At 38.7% G+C, this 15,603-nt stretch overlaps 1 protein-coding gene across 1 annotated transcript in view; it reads right to left on the reverse strand.

Moving 5' to 3' along the window:
* Nucleotides 1-15,603, reverse strand: part of SLC35F4 (solute carrier family 35 member F4) — a 284,343-nt gene that overhangs the window by 15,676 nt on the left and 253,064 nt on the right. The window contains exons 2-4 of the mRNA XM_061182607.1: nucleotides 11,274-11,459; nucleotides 6,745-7,042; nucleotides 1,380-1,599 (exon numbers count right to left, since the gene is read on the reverse strand). Of these exons, the coding sequence (XP_061038590.1) occupies nucleotides 1,380-1,599; nucleotides 6,745-7,042; nucleotides 11,274-11,459 (704 nt within the window). The remainder of the gene's footprint in view (nucleotides 1-1,379; nucleotides 1,600-6,744; nucleotides 7,043-11,273; nucleotides 11,460-15,603) is intronic.

Genomic DNA, 15,603 nt, shown 5'->3' on the forward strand with positions numbered 1-15,603 from the left:
CTCCCTGATGTTGCCATGTTGAAATTATTCACATTTTTTTTCAACAGGAGGCCTACATTTTCACTTTTCTCTGGGGCCCACCAATTATGTAGCCCAAGCTGAATGGATCAGTGAGCAATGTAAAGAAGGTTCTTGTTCTCAAGTACTTGTCAGGGCACCTGATGGTGGACAGACAATACCAATGCTTCATGTGTGAAAACATGATGCTAAGCCCTTTGGGTGTGAAATCTAAGATTAGCTATGGAGAATGAGTATGGGACATCTGGTATAGTTTAATGGTATCATGGACTGATTCAGTTTCTTGTGTTGTCTTCTGCTGTAGCTTTTCACTTGTTCATGTCAAGTTTCAGTTCTGAATTTCTGAGCAGCATTTCCCAAGATACAACCAGAATTAGCTAATTGGCTATTAAGATGAAGTTTTCAGGATAATAGCTGTCACAAACTCTCTCTCTAATATAGACATGAATTTCAGCATTTAGCAGGGCAGGGACCCTGGAATCATTGCAACAAGAGCAATATTTTGATAGCAAAATGTGTTTCAAATCCAGTCTTGGACATCTCTTTTGGAGAACAATAATTGTGTGATGTTTATCTTCTGGAAAAAGGCTATTTGTTTGGACCTCCTTTCAAAGAACTATTTACTCAATATATTCATCATGGTGGCATGCCATATTATATGAATGAGATCTGGCTCCTTACATCTGCATGGCTTTCAATCAATCTAACAAAGATCAAGCATACAAAAAAAATTTTTATTTTTAAATCCATGTTACCTGTGAAAGGGATAAACTCAGAACTGAAGTGGTTGGTGGAAGTTTAATGCAGTTCAATTAAGGATTTGTACCCAAAAGTAAGAGTTATTGCTTTTAGTTCCATATCTAGTTAGTCACACTAGATATATAGCCACTTTTAACAGCATTGTGCCATTACTGGTGACTTTAGTTACTGTTTGGTAACCTTATCTACTTACACCAATATTAATTAAATCCATCTCTGGGGAGAAAAAACATGAGGGAGTTGTCCCAACATATGTTGACTGGAAAAAAAGCAAATCATAATCTTTACTGTGGCTAATTTTCTCAAACCCTTCTTTCCCGAGGACAGAGGGAGTTGATCACACCATTAATTCTAAGAAAAGAACTTCTTTTCCCTGAGTGCCTCCTGTTGAAATCAGCTGACTGATTCCAATGGAAACAATCTCTTTATCTTCTCCTGATGTTGTAACTGCCTGGGCGTCCTAATGCAACTTCAAATTTCAATCTGTACTCAGAACCAATGGGAAAAGTTTTGTAGAAACTCCACAAAACAAAGCAGCTCTCCTGATACCAAGGATCTATGATTAAATGCGGCCTTACGCATTGAATCAAGTGTGCCATTACCCTCACTCCCATGAACCTGTCTTTCAGCACGATCCACGACAGCAAGAAGACAAAGGCTTTGTTACAACAGAACAGAGCAGAGACATCTGTGGCTGTCAGCTTCTTTAAAGCCAGTAAATACAGGTAATTAGTCAAAGTCCATAGAATAGAAAAGGGAGCAGTTCTTTTAAGAAAGAGCTTCAACGTCAGACCATCTTCACCAAAAATTCGACTGCATTCCCTAGAGAAGAAATAGAGGTTAATAGTCAGGTATTAATTTTAACACATCTTGTATAGACTAACTCTTGACAGCCATTTTTAGGCAAGAGCACAAACCCTGAAGACCCATCATTCGTCTGTGGAACCTATTGGACCCAGTTCTGCCACCTACAGACTGTGAGTGCAAAGGGTTCCGTGGAGGAGTTCACATCTCCCCAGGCACAGAGCTAAGCCTTTCCTACCCATTCTCTGGAGATTCCTGGAGGTAGCCATTCTGCTGTTGCCAAACATTCTCAGAGAAGCCCGGAGAAATCCAGAAATGAATGGTTGCTGGAATTACTAGCTATTCGAAGAGACAGATGATTCTTTCCCAGTGGACGAATACGACAGGGTCAAAATGGTTGCTACTGTTTGAATAGGCTACAGACCACGTGCAGCCTCACATATCATGTGTAGGCATGCACAGCTTGGGATTTTATTATTCCTAAAACATTATGCCTTTTTCTGACATATCTGTCCAATGGACAAATTTCTTTTTTCCTCTAGCATTTTTAAGGCAGAAAAAAATGAAGGAAGCATCTGTGATAACCCCCAAATGGTAAAATAAATAAATAAAATTCAGGTTGCATTTATGTACAAACACCTGGCCATTCTGGAGGAATTGTCTGAGTTCATTGTGTGAAAATAGTCATTTCAGTTAAATCTTTGATTTGCTTGGTTTCTGACTAAATTGATTATTTAGCCCAAAGGATTGTTTTAATCAAAATGTTGAAGCTAGCGATACATATAGGGAACATCGAAAGTGATAGAATAGCAGTGCCTTTTTGATTATGGACTGAAAACAGGCTGGGAAAATTCAGCTTTATTTTTTTCACTCAGTTGTACATGAACATTCAAGCTTTCATTGGGCAACTATCTTGTGCCAGGCATTGTATTTTCAAGAGTAGTATAAATATTCTGTTTAAAGCAACAAGTTATTCATATTTGCACGTTTATAAAGTTTATAAATCTATTTAAATGGCTCTAGGTAGTACTAGTTTCTGGTTTCTCTTCTAGCTCTTTCTGAAGAGAAATAATTATGCCTCAAAGTATTGCAAAGCAAAGTAATCTCCAGCCAATGTTTGCCTCCCATGTATGAAGCAATTTACCCCACAGGAGGACCACATGGGGGGAGGGCGTGACAAAGTGGTGAGGCTCCAAGCACAGGGATACGGCTTTCAAAATCAAGTCTCATAGTAAACGTTGCTTCCAAGCAGCTGAGAACACAGGGAATCATAGGTCAGTGATTCTGGGAAGGTTAAAAATGCATTTTGAACACATAGACAGTCATGCCGTGATTTTACTTTCATGTGGCAGACAACCAAAATGGAAAGACTTTTGTAAAATGGAAATGGGATTCCCAAAGCTAAATTTTAACTTGAAGGAGACAGAACGTCAATGAAGGGACTAAATAAGCCAGAGGCAAAGCCTTTTGCAAAGTAAACAGAAGTTACACGTGCTCACACACACAGGTAAATGGATGGCCTCTCTGTTTTGTTTTATTGAAGTGTAGTTGATTTACATTATTATAAAATGGATGGCCTGTTTTGTATTACTGAAGTGTAGTTAATTTACAGTGCTATAAAATGGATGGCCTTTCTAAAGCCCTACATTTGAGATACTTGGAATCAAAGTTACACACAGAGCAAGCAGCAGTTTTCATAGAGCAACTGGGCACACATTTTGTGTTCTGTACTTACAAAGGGATTTGCTCTGTGAGGAAGTCTGCCAGGGACAGCTGGAGTGGAGAGTCGTGGGTTTATCCTGACATCTATAACTGCTAAATGTCCTTTAAAATACACATTTATTAAGAACCACAACAAATCCATTTCTGATTAAAGTATTTCTTTTCTTTTCTTTTTTTTAAATCTCTGATGCAGATGGTGATTTGCACGTTGCCGACGAGATGGTCTGACCTTGGGGGCTTTACTTTTTTTTTTTTTTAATAAATTTATTTATTTATTTATTTATTTATAGCTGTGTTGGGTCTTCATTTCTGTGCGAAGGCTTTCTCTAGTTGCGGCGAGCAGGGGCCACTCTTCATGGCGGTGCGCGGGCCTCTCACTATCGCGGCCTCTCTTGCTGCGGAGCACAGGCTCCAGACGTGCAGGCTCAGTAGTTGTGGCTCACGGGCCCAGTTGCTCCGCGGCATGTGGGATCTTCCCAGACCAGGGCTCGAACCCGTGTCCCCTGCATTGGCAGGCAGATTCTCAACCACTGCGCCACCAGGGAAGCCCAGTATTTCTTTTCTTATCACTGGCCTTAGCCAGTGACGGCTCTTCCTTCCCAGAGCCCACCATCATGCTGGGTAGAGTGCTCTCCAGCAAAGACTGGATTCAGGAGAGGGAACACCCTGCCCCCTGGGGAAGCCAGTGGAGGCACATGGATGGGGAGAGTCCCCCAGGCAAAGCGCTGCTGCCCGGCAGAGGCTCTTGGCCTGGCTCATCCTGGCCCCCAGGTATTGGCTTCCTCCTTGTTACCCTTTCTTCTTCCCTTCTCGTCTCACTGCCAACCTTCTCCACACTTGTCACTGCTGTTACAAGAATTAAAAATGCTCTCCATTCAAACGCCAGTTCACCTGGGTAAAACCTTTTGCCATTTGAGCAGTAAGTGCTGGGAAATGTGATGATTTTTTTTTTAAAAAAAGATGGATTTCTATGGAGAAGGAAATAACAATAGTAGGTCTCTCCTTGGGATGATGAGATCAGAATTTCTAGACAAGAGGCATTGACAGGAGGCAAAACTTGGAAAGAAGCTTAGAAGTCGGGGGACACTAATAACGTAACTACGCTCATCATTGTTCCAGCAGCTACTAGTTATGGAACCCTTTCTGTATGTCAGATGGCATCTTAAGCACATTTCGTAGCTTCCTGACACGTGGCAAATTTATCTTTGGCTCTAGTTTCATGCTTTCTAGAGTTTTTTTTCCTTAAGAAATTACCCTTTGATACCCTTTTGATATACCATCAAAACTATGGTATATAATTTTTTTCTCCTTAAATTTCAAATTCACCTGAGGCAATTGAATTCTCTTGATAGTATATAAATGGAATGATTGAAATATCAAAAACTACTTCCAAATGAACAATCCTTACCATCTAGATTTGATACCTTACTGAAAATTCTTTTGATGTTAGTGATAAGAAAAAGACTAGAAATGGTTTCATAGCATTCAAGAGAAAAGGAGAAAATAGGCAGAGGGTCTGGCGCTATGGGACAAATCCTGTTTTCAGTCTTATGTATTAACTCTATTTTCCCCTTGTTCTGCCATGAGAGCTTCAGGAGTTGTCTTCTTGACAGATGGTGTTAATGAGTCTACAGGGAAAAAAGATCAAGGATCTCAGCACTTTCTGGCAATGTTTACCTCTCATATGGAGGGGACCACTGGAGAATATTCCTTTCACAGACAATGTTTTCTGCTTGACAATAAAAGCTCTTTGATTCAGTTTCAGAAATGGTCAACTTCACAAGAGGCACTAACAGGATGAGGTGTCTTGTCAAGTCACAGGTCTCACTAAATTCAGAGTTAGTTCAACATGAGAGATGCGGTGAAGATGAAACTCATTCCCCAAACAACACGTCTGTCAGCAGGAGCCTCTTGTAAATGTATTCCCTTCAATAAAACTGACTTGGCTTGCTTTGAGGTGTTCTGAGGTATTACTTCCCAAACTAAACTTTTGCTGTTTTTATCAGCATGTGTGTCTAAACCATAGGAACACATGCTATGGGTAAATGGAGGTATTTTCAAACAGGGAGAATTTTATTCTGATAATCATGTCCCTTTGCAATCATGTATTAAATATTGTTATTAATAAAGATCTTATGCCCCAGCATCATGTCTATTTTGATGGGAAGAAATAGAAAGTATTTCTAGCAATCCCAAACAGGTATAAGGCTTTTTTTCTTTCCTCCAAACCAGAAAACATTTATCGTTCTTGAATTGGTTTTTGTTTCTTTAATGATAGCTGAATGTTCATGGACACATGTGGAAAATCAGCTCACAGTGTGACTTCAATATTCCCGGGCACTTCCAAGCTGGTGATAAGTTGGAAGTTGAAGATTAAGCCTTCACAGTGTCTTAAGTTTTCAAGAACAGTCTTATAATGCATCAATGATAACAGTCACTCCTTCCTTTCATTAGGTAAAAGGGCAAGAAAGAAAGGTTATTTTGGCTCCTGCAATACAAATTTATTGTCATTCTGCCGAGGAGCAGTAAGCAGGTGAAGAAAACTGTCGCTCTCCCACTGCCATCTGCTGAGGTCAAGACTGCTGTTTTCTCTTGGTGATCAGAGTGACGGTCCTGAAAGTTATTCCTTAGTTCTGGCTTTTCTTTTCAAGAAGCTGTCTGTTAGCACAGGACTTTGACCCGAATGCTGCTTTTGCCTTCCTTGAGTGCTGTGCAGGGCTGGATGACATGTCTGCCAGCTTCCTGATCTCCCCAAGATGGGGCTGCAGAAGTCAGGTTTAGTTCCGAGCAACCACTAGAACCATGGCACTATCAAGTTCATGGCTAGCAAACCAACAGACAAGGCTCTCTGTGCTCCTAGCCAGCAAAGAACAGCATCTTTGAAACCATCCCAAGGCCAAACTTCCCTTTACCTGAGACCAAGTCATTTCATCTGCTATAACACCACTGTGTCCAGAATACTGAGCAAATGTTTTTGTAATAATCTTATTAATACAGTTTTGTTTTTTTTTTTTCCTGGGCTCGAGACCCTGGGTTGTTCTTTTAAAATGTGGCAAGAGATAAGTTGATCTGAATTAAAATCTGGGTTCCATTATTTATAAGTGTGTGACCGTGGACAAGTCCCTGAATCTCTCCAAACCTATTACCTCTTGTGTTAAAATGGGGATAACTAACACCGTCTTAAAACGTGGCTGTTACCACCAACAATGGTTAATAAGATACACAAAAGCACCAGCACAGTGCCTGGCACGTTGTAGACACTTAATAATTTTTGGGGTGGTACTGATTCTGTTTCCTCGTGTTAATATGTTCACTACCGACCTTAGATCCTGCCTCTCCACACTCCTCAACTCAATTCATATTCCAAAGAGATGAAATTATGCATATTTGCATGAAATTATTTCAAACCATCTCCTATTGGCCATTTAACATGAAACCTACCTGAATTTTTTCATTGGAGATTGCTTTTCTTGAGCAGTGGCCAGATGACCAGAGTAATAGACTGGGAAAAACATAATGTTCCAGTTTGTTGAAAACCAAGTCATGAAAAATGGACAGTAGAAGTTCTTATAAGTAATTTTTACAATCTGTGTGGTTCCAACCCAAGATGATGACACTGACAAGATGATCAAAAGTCCCCAGATGGCCTTCAGAACCATAGACGCGCAGGATAGGCAGCGAGCCTTGATTCTGTTTTCTTGGCTGCTATTCTCAGGATGAGTCTGCGTTCCATCATCCCCTGCAAACAGGAAAGGAATACAAATGTGTGGAAATCAAGTTATAAAACAGCAATCAAAAAGGCAGACAGTAGAATCACCAGTGTTCTTTTTTTTTCTCCTGCTGTCATTTGAAGAGACAGATAACTCTAGCTCATTTTCTGTCTGGAATCTGGAGTCTCTGCTCTGTAAGGTACAGTGTGTATCTGGACCCCTATCCAGGCTATGACGATGCTCATGAACTTGGTGGATGCTCTCTGTTCCTGGGTGTACCCTACCCACTTCCTTGTGAGAGCATTAGACATTTCAGCTCCAAAGGCTTTGGCCTTGGCCACGTAACCTGCTTTGTCTGATCCAACGTAAACAGGTGTGTGGTATGCCACCGCTCAGCAGAGGCTTTAAGAGGCATCACAGGGTCCCACTACCTCTCTAACTCTGCCTTTCTGCCACTAGGATGGAGAATCCCAAACAGAAGCTGCTCTTTTGGTCTATGTGGGAGAATGAGCAAAATCCTGTGTCTGCTGACATGAAATGTGAACAAGAAATAAGTATTTGCTGTTATATTCCACTGAGTTTTTTTTTTGTTTTTTTTTTTTAACTGCAGCAAAGATGACTATTAAGCTGAAAAGGATGTGTCCCTAAAACAGAGCAAGTCCGGACTGCACAAAATTACCTTCCACCTCAGAGCAAATTACGACTTAATATGTTTCTGGGAGCACAGTGAGTTCTGCTTTGTATTTTTACATTTACTAAGAAAATTTAGTAGCATTTTTTTCCACACTAAAATAGTCAAAGCTCTCTGAAAGTGACAATCATAAAGGCCTTCTCCCCTGATAGAGAAAACAAGTTCAACACAATGAATCTATGTAGCTGTCAGGAAATTTAATGGGACCAGTGGTCACCCTGAGTCCCCAGATAGTAGAATCCTGGGGGAAAGGAGGCAGAATTGTCTGCAAGATTCTGCTGTGTCTCCAGGGACCTCCTTTAAGCGTAAGGCTTATCCTGGGGTGAAGAAAGTGGTGCGGGCCACAGATAGCAAGTGAGAGCGGATGGTTTCTCACTTTTCCTCTCCAGAATCTGCTGGCTTTCCGGCTGAAGGGGTGCGCACTGCTTAAGGACCCAGGTGGGACTGCCCCACTGGGGTAAAGGCTTTCATCCAGCTAAGGCTTCCTGATATGATTATTTGGGGGAAGTGGGTAGCAAGACTTGAAAGTGAATTCTTCACTGCAGAATATAAACCAAGTAAGGATGAACACAGCAATTACGACATGACTTCCAAGTCTTATAAACAGAGTTCTCAGAGCCTAGGCCTCCAGAAGATGAAAACTGGTATTCTTTTATTTATTTATTCAACAAAGTCCTATGGAGACTACCAGGAGTTAGTTAGATAGTCGGGTCCCAGGGGTTCAAAAAAGAAAGACTTGAGCTCATAATCTAGACAAAGGCCAGAAAACACATCTAATACAGTATGATAAGGGCCAAGTATGGCAGATACAAGGCCACATGGAAGCAGAGGAGAAGCACTTGTTAAGAGGAGAGGGGCATAATGATCAGGAGAAACTCCCATGATGCAGTGACATTGAGATGAGTCTGTAAGGATGTTAGCCAGCTCCCTTGCCTGTGTACAGACTATACCTGATAACAGTTCTGCAAATTCCCTCTATGACCATGTGGCTTACACAGAGAGTAAAGGGAAAAAACAAAAATGAATAAGAGGGTGGAATAAGAGACTCTGGTGTTGGAAGGCTGGGAAGGGAACATGAGTCTACCCAATTAAGTAGGTATTATTCCCATTTTACAGATGAAAAAACTGAGACTTGTATTAAAGGTTGTTCAAGGTTGAGCCTAAGACAGTATGACTCCAAGGTCTAAACTTTTTATTCTGAATATTGATTCTGTCTAGGTTTCAGGCTTGAGCTCCCTGTTTAAGCACTGGAAGTTTCAGAAATGGTTTGGAGAAAAAGTTCTGTTTCTTGACAGGAATGGCAGTCTTGCATGAGGTTTAATAGAAGTGATATTAAGAGAAAGGTGTACTCTACTACACTTCAGATCACATTATTCTCAGGGAATAGCTTATAAAGGAGGAAGGATTCTACAAAGATTTTAAGTATCCCTATGAGTTGGTATCTGCCTTCACGGTCACCTTCTATGAAGATTGCATCTGTACCACCGTCAGAGCATGGAGAATATTTTTGATGACACCAATAGTCACCTAAATCCCCACCTAGTATTGACTCATTCTTTCTTCTGCTAACTAAATTGAATTGTTGACAATTCTTTAATTTTACTATCTACAGATACCATACAAAGATTGGCTCTCCAGAGTTGTTTTATTTTTCTGACCATTTTAAGCATGATTTTCTAGAGTCCTGCTTAGATTTATTGTTTTGTATATATCATTAAAATTGATTTACCAGGAATTCCATCCATTTCTATGAACCTTGATTGGAGTCATACAAATTGATGGTAGAGGCCACTGGAATTTGGAAACATGAGTGAAAGTCCTAGTCCTGCCATTGGATGGCCCTGAGTATATGTTTAATTCCATCTTAGGTTCTCTGTCAAACAGTGATAATATCTATCTCATGGGCTTCATTTTGAGGTTAAGTACCATAACATTCATGAAAGAATGGTCTTCAGATTATTCTCCTTTTCTCTTTTCTTTTTGGTGTCTGGGAATATCCCCAAATGTCTTCTGAATCATTACAGAAAGAGTAAATCATGCCCCATGTGGTCTTTAATGGTACAGTTTTTAAGATTTGTAATCTGTATATGATAGGTAGGGCAAATTTATTAACCATATTTAATTAACTGGAACATACTGTTCTGCAGATAACTGGGATGATAAGAATATTACTGTAACTTATTAAAGACAATTAAAACTTTCTGAAGATTTAAGATGTGATTTTCTTCACTTTTTAAAAAAGAGTTTTAGCCTTGGGGTCCATAGTTGCTGAGATTCCATTTTAAAATATTGTCATTTTTTGAAAAAATCTTTTCTCATATAAAACCTCTTATCAAATAAGTAGGACCCTACAAGAGGCTTTCACACTTCCTCTATACCTTTGTTTGCCTGAGTCCCCTGAATTACCATTTCTCTTCTGTTTATTTTTTAAAGCTAGTGTTCTCAAAGTTTGAGGGGTTTTTTTTCAGGTTTTTTTCACTACCCACTTATTTTGAATAGAGTATTTTGTTGTTTTTGCTGTTGTCACTATTGATTTTAAGGATGCAAGAGATTTTAATATGTTGCTGCCCAAGCTGAAGGAATAAACGGAGAAGGAGAGATTGAAAATGTAGGTGGAAGAGATGGAGAGAAGGTGATCATGGATGCAGAAGGAGTCAACATCAGAATGGTAGCAAACACAAAAATCAAAGGTGGTCCCCACAATGATGGTAATTAGCAAATTAGCAAACAAGAGGACAGAGACATTTTGAGGCAGAGAGGAAAGCATCTCTTAGAACACAATTGTTTTAGTCTTTTCAGGAAAGTAGAAGTGTGGTCATATGATAAGAGGAAGTGAGTATGGACTCAGAGCTTGAGAGCATCTCTGGGGAAGGCAGTACGATGTCCACCACCAAAATGTAACAGTATTGGGCAGTAGCCTAGTGGACCCAGCTGCATTTTAAAATGATAAGTTTGCTGGGAAACCCATGGATATAGTAAGGAAATTTATCTAGCAATTCCAGTAACCAAGTAACCCAGGAGTTGGTAAGTGGTCAGGCAAATGTGAGGAAATGCCAAAGGTCTTGATTTAATAGTAAATGCTGATCAGGGAGACAACTGAAGTGTCCTGAAGCAGGTGTAAAATTGGGAAAACTAGAAGGGCTCCAAGGACTGGCAGTCCTGATAAAGACAAGAGCAGAGTCTGTGATTTTACTGGTACTTTTATTCTTCTCAGAATGGGTACAGTGTGCTATTACTAAATCCCAGGATTGAGGTAAAAGATGCTGGCTTTTGACATCTTGAAGATGAGAAAACTAGTTTCCTTATAAACTTCATTAGAAGTCACTGTTAAGCCCTCCAATTATAGGTTTTGGTATTATTTCTCTGCTACACTGTACACCGTACATCATTAATGGATTATATCTGCACATTTCCTTTCTTCCTTCTCCTCCCACTTGATAAACTTTCCCCACATGCACTCCTGAGAGTCCATGTAACATCTCTACATTCTGTGCCAATGGTGAGATCTTTCACTGCTGGCTAGAAGCTTACCAAATATACTGTTATTTATGAGGAGGTTACCCACATACCTGATCTGTTCTGCCTCTCGGCTCTGTGTCCACAAACTCCAGAGGATCCTCGACTCTGAAGTTCAAGAATAGGAGCAGAAGAATCTTCGGTGACAGACAGAGGGGACAGTTGTCTGCTGATGCTACTGTGTGAACTGGGGCAGTTGGCTCCTGGTTTACATCGAGTAACTGATGATCTGGAGGTACCTGGGAAGAAAGAGTTCATACCAGTTTGAGAATTTCCTGAAGGAAAACAGATTTTTAAATGCCTTGGCAGTAAAATATATGGAACATTCATTGAGTTCATTTCTAATTTTAAAAAAGGGGGTCCTAAAAAGAGAATGCTATGTTGGCAAGGTCTGTGTCCCTAAGACAAAGGGTCTTTTTAGATAAATCCATTAACTGGAAATGAACATTAGAAAATGGTGTTTGGGTTGACATATCTGTTCTGAATTAGAACTGTTATCACAGTCAAATAGTTTACCTCAAGGAAAGCAAAGTGATGATATGCTTGCTTCCTCCCTTTTCTTCATAAGGCTGACTGTTGAATTCCTAACTGGTAAGACTGCCAATAGGGTCTCCTATTAAATCCACTATACACTTTTCCATCAGATTGATCAGTAAAATCCAACTTTGTTGTGTCTCCCTGCTCTGGCTAGGACTTCCAATATGTTGAATAAAAGTAGTGAGAGTGGAATACTTTCAGCTTTTTCACTGTTGAGAATGATGTTAGCTGTGGGTTTGTCATATATGCCCTTTATTATGTTGAGGTAAGTTCACTCTATTCCCACTTTCTGGAGAATTTTTAATGATAAGTGGAAGTTGAATTTTGTCAGAAGCTTTTTCTGCATCTATTGAGATGATCATATGGTTTTTATCCTTCAATTTGTTAATGTGGTGTATCACATTGATTGCTTCGCAGATATTGAAAAACCCTTGCACCCCTGGGATAAATACCACTTGATCATGGTGTATTATCCTTTTGATGTATTGTTGGATTTGGTTTGCTAATATTTTGTTGAGGACTTTTGCATCTACGTTTTTGCATCTGTGATATTGGCCTGCAATGTTCTTTTTTTGTTATATCTTTGTCTGGCTTTGGTATCAGGGTGATGCTGACATCACAGAATGAGTTTGGAAGTGTTTCTGCCTCTGCAAATTTTTTTGAATAATTTAAGAAAGATAGGTGTTAATTATTCTCTAAATGTTTGGTAGTATTCACCTGTGAAGCCACCTGGTCCTGGACTTTTGTTTACTGGGAGATTTTTTTTTTTATTACTGATTCAATTTCATTACTGGTAATTAGTCTGTTTATATTTTCTATTTCTTCCTGGTTTAGACTTGGGAGATTGTACATAATTATGAATTTCTTCTAGGTTGTCCGTTTTATTTGCATATAGTTGCTCATAGCAACTATAATCCTTTGTATTTCTGCCGTGTCCATTGTAACTTCTCCTTTTTCATTTCTGATTTTATTGATTTGGACCCTCTCTTTTTCTTGATGAGTCTGGCTAAAGGTTTATCAATTTTGTTTATCTTTTCAAAGAAATAGCTCTTAGTTTCATTGATCTTTTCAATTTTTTTTAGCCTCTATTTCATTTATTTCTGCTCTGATCTTTATGATTTATTTCCTTCTACTAATGGGTTTTGTTTGTTCTTTGCTTTCTAGCTCCTTTAGGTATAAAATTAGATCATTTATTTGAAATGTTTTCTTTCCTGAGGTAAGCTTGTATAGCTATAAACTTTCTTCTTAGAACTGCTTTTGCTGAGTCCCATAGATTTTGAGTCATTGTGTTTTTGTTTTCATTTGTCTCCAGGTATTTTTTTATTTCCTATTTGATCTCTTTAGTGATTCATTGGTTGTTTAGTAGCATATTGTTTACCTCTACATGTCAGTGTTTTTCTTGTAGTTGAATTCTAGTCTCATAGTGTTATTGTTAGAAAAGATGGTGATATGATTTCAATTTTCTTAAATATACCGAGGCTTGATTTTGTGGCCTAGCGTGTGATCTATCCTGGAGAATGTTCCATGTGCACTTGACAAGAATGTGTATTCTGCTGCTTTTGGACGAATGTTCTCTCTCTATATGTATCTGTTAATTTCATCTGGTCTAATGTGTCACTTCAGGCCAGTGTTTCCTTGTTGATTTTCTGTCTGAATGATCTGTCCATTGATGTACGTGGGGTGTTAAAGTCCCCTATTAGTATTATGTTATTGTTGATTTGTCCATTTATGTCTGTTAATATTTGCTTTTATGTATTTAGGTGCCCCTATGTTGGGTGCATGTATATTTACAATTGTTATATCTTCTTAGATTGATCCCTTGATCATTATGTAGTGTCCTTTTTTGTCTCTTGTAACAGTCTCTACTTTAACTCTATTTTAATTCTATTTTGTCTGATGAAAGTATTGCTACCCTGGCTTTCTTTTGATTTCCATTGGCATGGAATACCCTTTTCCATCTCTCACTTTCAATCTGTTTATGTCTTTGGATGTGAAGCAAGTTTCTTGTAGGTCTTGGTTTTGGATCCATTCAGCCACTCTACATCTTTTTTTATTCTTTTTTTTTAATAATACTTTTTAAAATTGAAATATTGTTGATTTACAGTTTGTGCCAATCTCTGCTGTACAGCAAAGTGACTCAGTTATACACATATATACATTCTTTTTTTTTGAATATTCTTTTCCATTATGGTTTATCTCAGGAGATTGGATATAGTTCCCTGTGCTATACAGTAGGACCTTGTTGTTTGTCCATTCTAAATGTAATAGTCTGTAATAGTTTGCATCTACCAACTCCAAACTCCCAGTCCATCCCTCTCCCCCTCCCCTTGGCAACCACAAGTCTGATCTCTGCCTGTGAGTCTGTTTCTGTTTTGTAGATAGGTTCATTTGTGTCACATTTTAGATTCTGCATATAAGTGATATCATATGGTATTTGTCTTTCTCTTTCTGACTTACTTTACTTAGTATGATGACCTCTAGTCACATCCATGTTGCTGCAAACGGCATTATTTTGTTCTTTTTTTATGGCTGAGTAGTATCCCATTGTATGTATGTACCACTTCTTTATCTATTCATCTGTAGACGGACATTTAGGTTGTCTCCAAGTTTTGGCTATTGTGAATAATGCTGCTAGAAACACAGAGGTGAATGTATCTTGTTGAATTATAGTTTTGTCCAGTTATATGCCCAGGAGTGGGATTGCTGGATCATATGGTAGTTCTATTTTTGGTTTTCTGAGGAACCTCCCTACCATTTTCCATAGTGGCTGCACCAACTTACATTCCCACCAACAGTGTAGAAGGGTTCCCTTTTCTCCACACCCTCTCCAGCATTTGTTATTTGTAGACTTTTTAATGATGGCTATTCTGATCAGTGTGAGGTGGTACCTCATTGTAGTTTTGATTTGCATTTCTCTAATAATTAGTGATGTTGAGCATATTTTCATGTGCCTACTATGTCTTCTTTGGAGAAATGTCTATTAAGGTCTTCTGCTGATTTTTCGATTGGATTGTTTTCTTATTGTTGAGTTGTGTGAGCTGTTTATATATTTTGGAGATTAATCCCTTATCTGGCACATCATTTGCAAATATTTTCTCCCATTCTGTAGCTTATGTTTTTGTGGGTTTTTTTGTTTTTGTTTTAATGATTTCCTTTACTGTGCAAGAGCTTGTAAGTTTGGTTAGGTCCCATTTGTTTATTTTTATTTCTATTGCCTTGGGAGACTGAGCTAACAAAACATTGGTATGATTTATGTCAGAGAATGTTTTGCCTATGCTCTCTTCTAGGAGTTTTATGGTGTCATGTCTTATGTTTAAGTCTTTAAGCCATTTTGAGTTTATTTTTGTGCATGGTGTGAGGATGTGTTCTAACTTCATTGATTTACATGAGGCTGTCCAACTTTCCCAGCACCACTTGCTGAAGAGATTGCCTTTTTTTCCCATTTTATATTCTTGCCTCCTTTGTTGAAGATTAATTGACTGTAGGTGTGCAGATTTATTTCTATTCTGTTCCATTGATCTATATGTCTGTTTTTGTACCAATACCACACTGTTTTGATTACTATACCTTTGTAGTATTGTCTGAAGTCTGGGAGAGTTATGTCTCCTGTGTTTTATTTTCCCCCTCAGGATTGCTTTGGCAATTCTGGGTCTTTTATGGTTCCATATAAAATTTTAGATTATTTGTTCTAGTTCTGTGAAAAATGTTATGGATAATTTGATAGGGATTGCATTAAATCTGTAGATTGTTTTGGGTAATATTGCCATTTTAATAATATTAATTCTTCCAATCCAAGAGTATGGGATATCTTTCCATTTCTTTGAATCCTCTTTAATTTCCTTTACT

This window comes from Eubalaena glacialis, chromosome 2 (assembly GCF_028564815.1).
Source record: "Eubalaena glacialis isolate mEubGla1 chromosome 2, mEubGla1.1.hap2.+ XY, whole genome shotgun sequence".
Classification (NCBI taxonomy): Eukaryota; Metazoa; Chordata; class Mammalia; order Artiodactyla; family Balaenidae; genus Eubalaena; species Eubalaena glacialis.